The 12582-nt window shown below is 43.4% G+C and overlaps 1 protein-coding gene across 1 annotated transcript in view; it reads left to right on the top strand.

Moving 5' to 3' along the window:
• LOC310799792 (FYVE, RhoGEF and PH domain-containing protein 4-like) overlaps positions 1 to 12582 on the top strand; it is a gene marked incomplete at both ends in the record, with an annotated part of 39845 nt that overhangs the window by 4096 nt on the left and 23167 nt on the right. Inside the window, 9 exons of the mRNA XM_083662399.1 lie at positions 2317 to 2455; positions 2736 to 2794; positions 4277 to 4420; positions 4647 to 4819; positions 5084 to 5114; positions 5239 to 5322; positions 5428 to 5553; positions 5819 to 5965; positions 11313 to 11453. Of these exons, the coding sequence (XP_083518525.1) occupies positions 2317 to 2455; positions 2736 to 2794; positions 4277 to 4420; positions 4647 to 4819; positions 5084 to 5114; positions 5239 to 5322; positions 5428 to 5553; positions 5819 to 5965; positions 11313 to 11453 (1044 nt within the window). The remainder of the gene's footprint in view (positions 1 to 2316; positions 2456 to 2735; positions 2795 to 4276; positions 4421 to 4646; positions 4820 to 5083; positions 5115 to 5238; positions 5323 to 5427; positions 5554 to 5818; positions 5966 to 11312; positions 11454 to 12582) is intronic.

Below are 12582 nucleotides of genomic sequence, written 5' to 3'. Positions count from 1 at the left end.
TGTCCAGGTATACGTTTAGAAAGATCATCCAGGACATACAGGTATTACTGTCCAGGTATACGTTTAGAAAGATCATCCAGGACATACAGATATTACTGTCGAGGTATAAGGTATAAGTTCAGAAACATCATCCAGGACATGCAGGTATTACTGTCCAGGTATAAGTTTAGAAACATCATCCAGGACATACAGGTATTACTGTCCACATTTATTTAAAGGAGAATTTCTGTAGTTTTTAACCTGGATGCTATTTTCCTAAATTATTTTAAGTGATTCATCAGTACAACAATTTCTGAATTTGGTCCAGTATTGAGTGAGATCGCTTCAGCTGGCAGCCGCCGAACACAAAGCGTTGGTAGAGCGGGTCATCCACTAATCGCTTTGGATAAAAGAGGTCGTGGTTCGAGCCCTCCCACCTCCAGTCTGAATGTAAAAGTGTCCTTGGACAAGATACTGAACCCCAAATTGCTCCCGATGGCTGCGCCAGCACCCTGCATGGTAGCTTGCCGCCATCGGTGTGCGAGTGGGTGAATGTACCTACTCATTGTATTCACCTTATTCACCACGCCCACTTTTTCTCTCTTCCGCGTTCAACGCAAACGTATTTGTTCTTCCGGTTCAGCACTAGTTGCCAACTGTGGCTAATATTAGCCGCTAGTTAGTTATGTTATATGGCAGTAAAATGCCACTGAATGACCAAATTGATATAACTTTTAACCATTTGGAGTAACACTGTTTCCATTCGGATCACCAGCGTTAGTTTGTTGTTTATAACGTGGCTATATTCATAACATTTCTATCTCGGATGCGTTATTTCGAATCCCACATAGGTTACGCCTGGTGCAACCTATGTGGGTTTCAGGACGAAACAGTCTCGACTCCACTAACGTCATCTTTAGAGCACAATATTCCTGGAATGCAAGTTTAACTAAACAATTACATGTCCTCTGCATTCTACATAAAATTAAGATATTACGGGTTGTTTTATTTTGTATGTTACATACTTATGTAGGCCAAGATAATATGTTAGTTTATGGGGGAGTAATTCTGCCAGTTTAGGAGGGGCGTGTGGGTGGCCATCTTGCCTGCGGGGTTTTTGGCAAGTCAAAACGGAAATACTATTACGAAATGACGTAATGCGGAAGCGTCCATGTGTGGGCAAAGAATAAGGTGAATTCAATCAGAGAGACACATTTCTAGAATGACAAGGATTTATTAGATGATAAGATACATGAGCCTGTAGGCACATAAGAGTTTATTTTTGGCGATTAGACTCCATCATAACGTCAGCTTGATTATGACGTTATGATCAGCAGGGGCAGATCAGCCAGGAATAGGAATGAAGATCCCCCCAGTGGAGTCTAGACCTGGTGGTGGTGACAGATGGGGTCTTGGTCTTGGTGGCGAAGCTTCTGAATCTGAGATCTCAGAGGACTGGAGGAGAATGGGGTGGAGGCGGGTCGCAGGAATGTACTGAAAAGCAACAGATCACACAGAGAGAACAGAGAGCTTTTAGCTTTGACAGCTTGATGGTGATAGGCTGAATGGGAAAAGGTGTCTTACTCTGATTGGCCTAAAATGAACGTTAACTCCCACAAACAGTGACGCTAGATAGAAGCGGGAAAAGGAGTGATTGATGACGTAATTTTATCAATGAGTGGGCGAGACAATTAGAGGGTTTCTCTTAAGAGGGAAAGAAGTGAATGACTGAAGAGCTGAATTAGTGCCCGTGACAATTGACGACTAAGGGATTCTCCTATGAGAGTGAATGAATAAAAAGAGAGTGAATGATGATAATTAGGTCTCTCTTATAGAATTATCGCTCTAGCTACATTAGTGCGATAAATGCAGGCCATTTACCATTTGTTTTTGCCACTAACAGGCTCAGATTGTTATGATAAGAGAGAGAGAGAGAGAAAATGAACGGTTGTATTTACCTCGCAGGCCTTGCAGCAGCTGTTTTCACGGTGTACCAAGTAACACAGTGTTACTTGGTCAAATGTGTATAAAAATAGTGTTACTAACACTATTTTTATACACATTTTACGAAATGTCTATGGGAAAATAAATGCGGATGAAAATCTCTGGTACAGTGCTGATTCAGGAAGTGACGTTTGTTCTGCTCTCTCTCTTCTCCCTCATTCTCCCCCTCTCTCCCCTCACCCTCCCTCTTTCTCTAATATAAGATTGTTCAACCCTGTTTATTGATGGTGCTTAGCTATATTTAGGTAGACATATTCTCTGTAAAGCTCTCTGAGACATGCTTGTGAATTATTGCTAGACAAATAGACTTGACTTGATGGTGATATCCTCTAGAGTGAGGAGGTGTGTGGCAGCCTGAGCCTGCAGCACCACATGCTGGAGCCGGTCCAGAGGCTTCCTCGCTATGAGATGCTGCTGAGGGATTACCTGAAGAACCTGCCTGAGGAGAAACCAGACCACAGCCCTGCTCACAGTTAGTTGGACACTCAATATCCAGGAATGAATGTGTTAATCAAGCTAAAGATGGACCACCCATGTTATTTGATTAACGTGAGCTTTCTCAAAGACTATGTTGAATAATAATGCTTCGTCTTAGTTCTTAGCTTACAGTCGTCTACCACAATGCATGGTCTTAGTTTGTCTGTCAGGTGTTTATAGTCTCTCTTTCCCTCTTTAAAATGCCTGCCTGTCTCTGAAAGCTCATTGGTTGGTGATGAGCAGTAAGAGTTTCTTCATTTTGTCTCCTCCCACAGAATCCTTGCAGACCATTTCCATGGCAACCATCCACTCAAACAGTGCCATACACAAAGCTGTACGTTGCCTTAATGAACATACTAGACGGTTTTGATATTGTTTATTTTATTAAAAAACAAACGAGCATTGTTTTTAGCTTACCAACAAAATGAACAAAATTGGGGTTCAGAGGTTTTCACATGTCAACAATATACTGTTAAATCACTGTATACAGTGCATATTGTGGGCAAAAAAGCTGCATTGCTTCTTATGCTGACATCAGTCGCTCGCTGTTCAACGCTGATTGGCTGCCGTGTGAGAGTGAGTCAAGGATCACACTGGCTTGGAACAAACCACTGGTTTATTGTGTGGCAACAAACTGCATTGACAGCTGATTGACAGGCTGACAGCTGACATGAAGTGAAGTCTGTACTACCGCTATAGAGCTCGCGTTAGGAGCATGCTGATAGGCTTAGCTTGTAAACAACTACGGTGGCTCGTAGTGGACAAATATCATGACATTGCGTAACATTATAGCCCCCAGATGTCCGTCAATTATTGTGCCTGTTGACGAGCGATTTAAACGGAGCGACAGAACGATTCCAAAGGGTTGAATCGAGCGACAGAGAGAAAAATAAATATCTTGGTGTGAACACAGCTTTACACTGTACAAATATATTCTAATTAATGTCCTGGTTTTCAACCATTCAGCTATTGCTTTTTTAAAGGATTATTTCATCGAGGATGCCACAGCTGCACAATTATGACTAAGTTAAGTTAAGTTTTAGTCTTAATTATTTGCAGAACAAAATAATTTTACTAAACCTTATACATCTTATATCAGCATCTTGACTGTTTCAAACTACAGCTGAAATTCTGAATGAAATTAAATCATCTGGCAGTATTTTATGATTAATAATACGGTAATTACATTTTACATAAAAAAAAAAAACTCTCGTAACGGGACAAGCCCCGTCTTTTATTGTCACACGAACACCACAACACGTGCATGCGGCCACAACACACTCATGCTGACGGTGGCCGGTGAAAAGTGTCCTCTGCATTTAACCCATCCAGGCATGTCCTTTCCTCGGGGGGGCAGGCCAGGAGCAGTGGTCGCTTTCTCGTTCAGCGCCCGGGGACCAACTTTGGATGTTGTCGTCACTGGTCGGATGACGATGACGATCTCATCTTCTGCATGTTTTTTTAGTGGGGGGGTTATATACGGAGGAACCCCCTGGGGAGCACGGGGAGAACATGCAAACTCCACACAGAGAGAAAGGCCCTTATGACGAGATACCCCACCTGGGCAGTATGCACTGAAGATATGGGGGGGAACACAACCACAGTGCCCACAGTGTCCCAGGCGAGAATCGAACTCAGGACCTTCTGACTGTGAGGCGACAGCTCTACCACTGAGCCACCGTGCCCCTTATATATATGACTAATGTTGTGATATTCAATCAGAAATGACTAGTCATGCTGCCCTAGTGGATGCTGCTATTCCTGTTTTCCGTTTGGAGTGTTTATAATTTTAAAATCTGTTTTCCGTGGCCTGTAGGAGAGCCTGAAGCGGCTGCTGGAGATCTATGAGATGGTTGGGGAGGAGGAGGTGGTCAATCCGACCAATGAGTTCCTGAAGGAAGGTCGGCTACTCAAGCTTGCTGCCAGGAACACGTCCGCCATGGAAAGACACCTCTTCCTGGTCAGACACTGATCATAGATACAGATATCCATGCAGCCCCTGTTGTTTGTTCCTAAAGCGTGGCTTGATGACGGTTTTCATACCTGCATGTTCTTACAGTCATTCTGTTGTTGCTTGTGCCTGCTAACATCTGTCACATTTTATTGTTGAGATAATGAAGCGTAAACTGCCAATATAATCTATTTACCTCATTAATTTGAGCTTTGACTTGCATTACTGTTTGCAGTTCAACAACTTCCTGCTCTGCTGCACTCCCAAGTTCAGCCTGGCGGGGCAGCGTTTTACTGTGCGAGCCCGGGTTGGCGTAGAGGGCATGCAGGTACAGCGGACCACCAACGAAGACCACCCACACACCTTCCAGGTCTCTGGGAAGGAGAGGACGCTGGAGCTGCAGGCCAGGTGTGTGTGGAGGCGAAAGAGCCAAATGGAAATATGGAGGCCCTATAATGCCAACTCGGATGCATACACCATGATTTTCTAGAAAGTATATTTAGGCTATTTTAATTCTCACATAATCTACATATTATGATGTACATAATATGTACATCAGCCTCCCCCATATTTTTCCTTCACCTCCTTCTAGAAATGTTTTGGATAGCGCCAACTTTCAATTTGGTTGTTTACAACTCTAATATCAAATATAATACTTTTCATCCCCCCCAGCTCTGAACAAGACCGAGATGAGTGGATAGAGGTACCAGAGTATTTTTCTATTTTTGTTTGCTTGCTTGTTTGATACATCGCATCTGATGTTGGATAAAATGGCTAAAGATTTATTAGTTCCATGTTTTCTAAAGCAACTTACTTTTAATCTCCAGGTGATTCAGGAAGCCATTGATGTATTTCAGATGAAAAATGAAACCTTTAAGTTGGCTTTGAAGCAGCTCGATGTGGACGTCTCAGTAAGTTGGAGAATATTTATTCCAGGGAAGGTATGGAATCGGCGTCTTTGCAGTCTTTTGATTGGTCTAAATTGACATGCATGTATGTTTGTTTGTTTTTTGCAGACAGAGGAGCTTGGCTGCCGTGCCCCTCGCTGGATCAGGGACAACGAGGTGACCGTGTGTATGAAATGCCAGGAGCCTTTCAACGCCCTCACCAGAAGGAGGCACCACTGCAGAGCCTGTGGCTGTGTGAGTGACGTGTCTGCTTCAACACACTGTAGTCCACATCCGATTTAAAAAGAGAGAGAGAATGACAATGATGGACAGATAAAGTAAAAATACATGGTCCGGGACATAGCATGCACAAGTATGTGAGAGACTGTGTGAATAGCAGACTGTGAATGTATTAATTTACTTATTGTACGGTGCATGTGACTTACATTCCTCTGCTGTCCCCTGCAGGTGGTGTGTTGGAAGTGTCATGTGACTTACATTCCTCTGCTGTCCCCTGCAGGTGGTGTGTTGGAAGTGTTCAGACAACAAGGCGGCTTTAGAGTACGACGGTAACAAGCTGAACAAAGTGTGTAAAGCCTGCTACCCCATCCTGACCGGCCAGGACAGAGGGGAGGGGGTCGAGGGCAAGAATACAGGACTACTGGAGGTGAGTTTTCTAAAGGTCAAGGGTTTATTTCATGAGCAGGGTTTAGCTTTCATATTAACAGAAATATACCTCTACATATTTATTTATTTTTTCTGATCTTTTCTCCCCAATGTACTTGGCCAAAAGCCCCTTTTAGACAGCCTCTCAAATACGGAAAGGAGGATCATTTTGTTCCGCCAGTGCAGGTAGTAACAGCCCTGAATCAACCTCTATGTAAAAGGATAACCCGCCAAGGTGGGATCTGATTAATAAAAATTACAGTTTTTAATTATTTTTTTAAATGCATGAGCTTCCTGTCTTCTCACATCAAGGGGGGGGATCACTAGTTAAAGGTGGACTTACCCCCTAGATATGTATCAGAACAGTGATTTGAAAATACCTATGGAAAAAAACAAGAAATGACATATGCTCTTGTCTATACTAAACTCTTTGGCTGTGTTCAAGTCAAGATTTTTTTTCGGAAATCGACGCCATTACAGTTTGCCCACCGCCTCAAAAATAATTTATTTGAGAGGGGCAATATCTTTATAAATATCAACAACTAGCCAACGCTGGTGGCATGTATGGAAACAGTGTTGCTCAAAATGGTTGAAAGTTATATCAATTTGGTAATTCAGTGGCGAACTAGAAATTTAATAATTTTTTTCCATGTATGTGTATGTGGGCGTCTGTACCTATCGATAAGAGCAAAGTGACGTGGGCTCGTTACCGCAGCACACCGCACAATAGGACAAACCCCCCGCTCTGGGGTAACACAATGTGAGATTTCTCCACGTCATTCCCTCGTCCAACTTGACATGAAGTCCCTTTTTAATTTTAGTTTGGGGGCTTTTCGTGATTCTTGTTAAAAGTTGTGCAAAAGTTTTCCTCTCAGCAGATCTCAGCAGAGCGCTGTAGGCTGCTCCCTCTTCCCTGGAAAAGTCACCAGGCACGCTGCTGACTTTGTGTGCTTTGCGCTGCTGGTGTGTGTGAGATTCTGGCATCGTCTGACGTAAATAGATCAATCAAATGTTTTCCAGTTATTCCTAGGCTGCAAACTTGTTTTAACATGCCAATCGGAGTGTTTTCTGACGAGAATAAAGTAACGTTAACGCTCTGATTTTTCCTCTCAGGGCGCAGGCAGGCAGCGCAGGGCAGAGCTGCAATGCTCTTCTCCTCCTCAGTCAGCCCATTCAGTCTGTCGAAACTCAATACCGATCTAATCTCTCAGTATGAGATGCAGGGAAATATATTTTAGTAGCCGATGTGTTTAGAGCAGCGTTGTCACGTCTTAGTATAGCGTTATATTTTACATGTGCGCTAAACTGCGAGGAGATTTGTTTGCGGAAATGTCAGACAGTGCTCTCTCGGCCAGAGGCAGAGAGAGCACTGGCTGCTGCTGCTGCGCGCGCCCCCGGAGCTTGGGGGCTCGTGCATGAGGATAAGGCCTGACTGGCCTGACTTCCAACTCGGACTGATAATATAAACATCATCATTCGAGCTTATCCAGGTAAGATATTAATAAAGTAATGACACATTCAGCGGGAAACTAACTATAATTAAGACATGTGCCAACTTCGACAACGTTTGGTTCAGTATTTTAAGAGCAAACTTACTGAAAAGTTGCTGTTTTGGAGATTTATAAAAGGTTGGGAATGATTTTACAGCAACACAATGCAATGTCCTTCCTTTTATGATTATAGTGGCGTTTATTGATAGTATTGTGTTACATAGGAGTTGGTAGGAAAATAACAGGCGATTGTAATAAATGAACAGGTCAAGTGACATCATGGGAATAGGCTTGGAGTTGTGAGGAGCCGAAAGGGTACAGGGGGGGTAGGGGAGTAACTATCTTGAAATCCCATAGTCTTTGGTTCATGGTGACGTCACGACGTGTCAAATATCCCATTCATTTGAGGAAAAAAAAAAGCAGTGTTCCACCCTTAGAGGGCGCTTATGCCAGGTATGCTGCTGAAAAATGATACAAATGGTAAAATGGCAACAGTTTGGTGTCAAATGTGGAAATTTTGACCAGAATTCTTCACACATCACCCCCAAAGTCATATATATTGGTTAAAAGCTGAAAAAAAGTGTTTTGGAGGTAAGTTCTCCTTTAACGTTAGTCTCACCTGTTGTGCGTTCCCTGAAGAAAAACAGTATTCCTGTAGGCTATAATTTAGGTGGATAGGCCTACTAGCTTATATGCCAACAAATAAATATAGCCTAACTCCTTATCTATTTTCTATACTATAATTGGAGGATCGTCTGTCTCTCTGTCTCTCTCTCTCTCTCTGTCCTTCGCGTATCTCGAGAACCGTTGGTCGGATCGACTTCAAACTTCAGTGCAGTGCCCTGTTTTTGTGCGATTCGGACGCAAAACACGTTCAATATTTGAACATTTGTGTTTAATTCTGCGCTCCTTCAAGCTCCAGCTGATCTGGGTGTAGGGTCGTTGACAGTAAGTGAGAAAAGTCAACATAGGGTTCGACTTCAAACTTCAAACTCAGAGAGTGCGCTTAGGGGGACTCAACGGAATCCAGGGAGCTGAATTCTGTGCAATTTGGCATAGCGCCACCTACTGGCAGCACAAAAAGCGCTTTATCTCGATAGCCATTGATCTGATCAACTTCAAACTTGGGGAGTGTGCTGCTGGGAACCTGACATAGAGCAGTGCCGAATTTTGTGCAATTTGGCACAGCACCACCTACTGGCAACACAAAAAGTGGTTTATCTTGAGAACCGTTCATCCGATTGACTTCAAACTTGGGGAGTGTGCTCCTGGGAACTCGAAGTAGTGCGGTGCTGAATTTCTTGCAATTTGACATAGCGCCACCTACTGGCAACACAAAAAACAGTTTATCTCGAGAAACATTTGTCCGATTGACTTCAACCTTGGGGAGTGCGCTGCTCGGACCCCGATGGAGTGCGGTGCCGCATTTCATGCAGTTTGAACTTATTCCAGGACTGTATGTCTGTCCTTCGCGTATCTCGAGAACCGTTTGTCGGATTGACTTCAAACTTGCGCTTAGGAGGACCTGACAGAGTGCAGTGTGTGTGCGGCGGGGAAGCGCCCACGGGGTGGTGCATGGGGGAACGGGCACTGCACTAGTAGAGATAATACAGTGCTATAGCTACTACCCTACAGAACATGAAAATACCATGATTTGTTCACCAACTTACTATAGTGCCACCATCGCAATATTACTGGTACTATAGGAATATTATAGAACTATAGATTTGTTGTTACGCCGTTACAGCAATAAAAAGGGTAAATGGCTTGACATGAAATAAAAGCAGAAAGCAGGTGATCCATTACTGTAACAACAGGGCCAGGAGGAATTCTCAGTGGACCGTGCCTACACAGTTTTATGAGTAGTAGGCTATATTATTTATGCTCAAACAACGTTGATATTAATTAAATTAATGGGCATACAGTAAGTCCATAATATTATTATTAGTGTGTGTCTGATAAATATCTCTGTGACGTGGGCGACAGGTGAGGATGTTTCCTCTATTCCGTCAGTCTCCTCAAAACTATCCACAAAGTCTGTATTCTTATTCGCCTCGGCATCAGGTAGGTACAGCTGTTAACATCTCCATGGCAATGGCTTCTTTTCATTGCGGAAACCGGTCTTGCTGACTAAACGCATAAAAAGGCAACACTGGCTTATTTTTGGGCCTTCCTAACGGCGATATTGTGGGATCACTGTGTAAAAGCGGTGTAAGCCATCGTTCACACCATACGCCAATCCCACGCTGAAGCTATGCAGTGCTATGGCAGTTTCATTTCGGCGTCTTTGTTAACAGGCGAGGCCGTTAACACCAGCCGCACGCCACGCCACGGATGAAGCCAGCAGTGTTGGGGAGTAGTGAACTACATGTATGTGAACTATGTAGTTTAACTACATTTTGCAGTAGCTTGCTGGTAGTTTTCAACTACGTTCATATTTGCGTAGTGAATCAAGTAGTTAAACTACTTTTTGGTCATTTTTGTGTAGTTTAACACATTCACTGCCAACAGTCTTTCCAATACAGTAGGTAGCTTCTGCCAAGGGTTTTTTTGAGGATTCTGGCTCATCTTTCAAGAGCCGAGGATTATTTTCTGCTAGGACTTTGTGAACACAAAATATCTCAAAAGAACTAATAGAATGTGTGCTTTCTCTGTCTAAAAGAGTTAGTTTTTATCATGTTCTGTTATGTAGGCATTAGCAGTTGAATACAGCATGGTTTCAGCGTCTGAGAAGGACAGCTGAGATAAATGCCTTTTTCTGAAATTCGATAGAACAGGCAGAACAGTCACTTTAACCATTTATTTTTGGCATCAGTGAGACATCAGACATCTAAACAATAGTTCTGAACAGTAATTTCCTCCAAAATAACAGCACCCCCACCCCCCTCTCCTTCAAACTCCTCCCTCCGTGGGTGTGTCTCTGGTGGCTGCAGCGTGTGTCACAGGCGAGTCTCTGCTGCCTGTCTGTGCTGCCTGGCTGCTGGCGGCCGCTCGTCGGGCGAGTCTGGATCGGGCTCGTTCGTTTCTGGGTTTTCGGTTGTGAGCTGGGATGAAGCTGCGTGCGATTCTGGGCTTTCTGCTGTGTGTTTCAAAGTGTGTTGCACCCAGAGTCTATTTTTGGAATCCCCCACCGTTGTGCGCCAGCTCCCAGCGCGAAAGCGTTTTCGCCATGAGAATGGTTTCCTCACGCTTTTTCCTGCTGTTTTTGCTCGGCTTTCTCTAGTCTGGAGAGCACTGTCGAGAGTTAACTCGTCGACGGCAGTCAACCGTTGTTGTTTTTTTGACGAGTTAACTCGTCGACGGCAGTGAACGTGTTAACTACTCAAACTACAAACTACAATTTTGGGCAATAAAATTAAAGAAATGTATATATATATGTATATTTTTTGTTTTACCATTACTGTTGAACCAGAACCCCCTTTGACAGGACTGCCCCTTTTTCTTTCGTCCTGATTGCTTTGAAGGCACCATAGACTGTGAAGTCAGCCAGGATCCCACTAACGTTAATGTACTTGACAAGATACACAGCCTACGCTGCCTCTGATTGGCTTGCCCTTGGTTAGCTCATTTTGATGTTGGCCATTTTGACTTCTTTTCTTGACATATTTCCAATAAATAAGGGCAGACTTCAATATTCAGACTCTTTGCAGGCTAGGAGGGATATTATGTAGTAAAGACTTCACAATAGGCAGATGCCCATTCACTATAGAGAATGGGAACTAACTGCAGGTGTCGTCTGCAACATAAATATAGCATAGTAAGGATATAAATGATTGAAAAAAAGTATAGAAGCGATAACTATACATAACTGTGCTCCAGTGTTATGAAATGTTCCCTTCCCTGTGTGTTCTCTCCCAGATGGAGGCGTCCCCAGGTTCCAGTGACGCTGTGATGAGTGGCTTCCTGCAGTATGGAGACGACCCCAAGACCTACCAAAGGGTCTGGTCTGTTATCACAAGGACTGAACCTCAGGTCCTCTACCTGTACGCTACTCGACAGGTAGGTCTCGGTCTCTCTCTCTCTCTCTTTCACACGCACACACACACGTTTAGTAAGCACACGTTGGAATGCACAGAAAGTATGTAGAAGGTGCAGGTTGAGACCCTGCAGCATCCTGCAGGGACCAGATAGCAACATAAGCCACTTTCATACATGAACTCTGGACTATGTCCATTGAATCAGGTCTGGACATTCGCCGGAGTTACACCAGGTTCACACCATAGGCTTCTCAGAAGCAGCGCTTCACGGAAGCTTCCAGCAGGACCCTTACCATTCACACCAGAAACACTTGTGTTTTGTCCACGCCTCGGTCTGTTTTACCCAGCGCTGCCTTGCCCCTGCTCATAACTTGCATTGACTTCATGCCTGGCTGCTTGCGTGCAGAGCGCTGCACGCTTGAAAAATAGACCAGAAGCTGAAACTATCGCTGCAGCACACGTGCAGCGTGGCTTCAGTGTGGCGTGGCTTGTGGCTGTTGTGATCGGTCTCGCCTGTTAACAAGGACGCTGAAATGAAACTGCCTCAAATTAAGGTCGCTGCCAAAAAAGATTGGTGTTTTTTCCCTCAAATTGTGACCGTTTGAAGCCAGATTTAGAGGAATGTCATTTTAAATTAACATTAGGATTATACTGTTGTGATGTCATCATTCATCATTTGCTCATTCTTTCACTCCCCTCAACGTCACCACCTGCTGATATATGATATCATGATATCATTTATTGTACTTATTTGCATCTGATAAAATACAACAATTTAGTTTTACAAATAAGACACAAAATTGCTGATCTTAAATTTACTTTTTTTTTTACTCTCTGTGTGCTTACTCTGTCTACAATGCACTTATAAATCAAAAACTAACCTAAAAAAAACTTATGGTGATTGATGATTTTATTTTATTCACTGTGTCATGCACTTGACAGTGCCCAGCCCAGATGGGCTTACAAGACACACAAAATATACAGTACAGCATAAGCCAGCGGTATAATAGTACAACTAAATCACAATATAATGTACTCCTGAAACAACAAAACGGATCATTACATCACTTTCTAAACAGAACATTCTGCCTTTCCTCCCAGTCCCGGGAAATAACATTTCCTATCCACCTTATTTTTGAATGCCCCACTGT

This window comes from Poromitra crassiceps, assembly GCF_964638095.1.
Source record: "Poromitra crassiceps genome assembly, chromosome: 2".
NCBI classification, from domain to species: Eukaryota; Metazoa; Chordata; class Actinopteri; order Beryciformes; family Melamphaidae; genus Poromitra; species Poromitra crassiceps.
The sequence above is the reverse complement of the archived record's forward strand: the minus strand, read 5'-3'. Positions and strand labels throughout refer to the sequence as shown.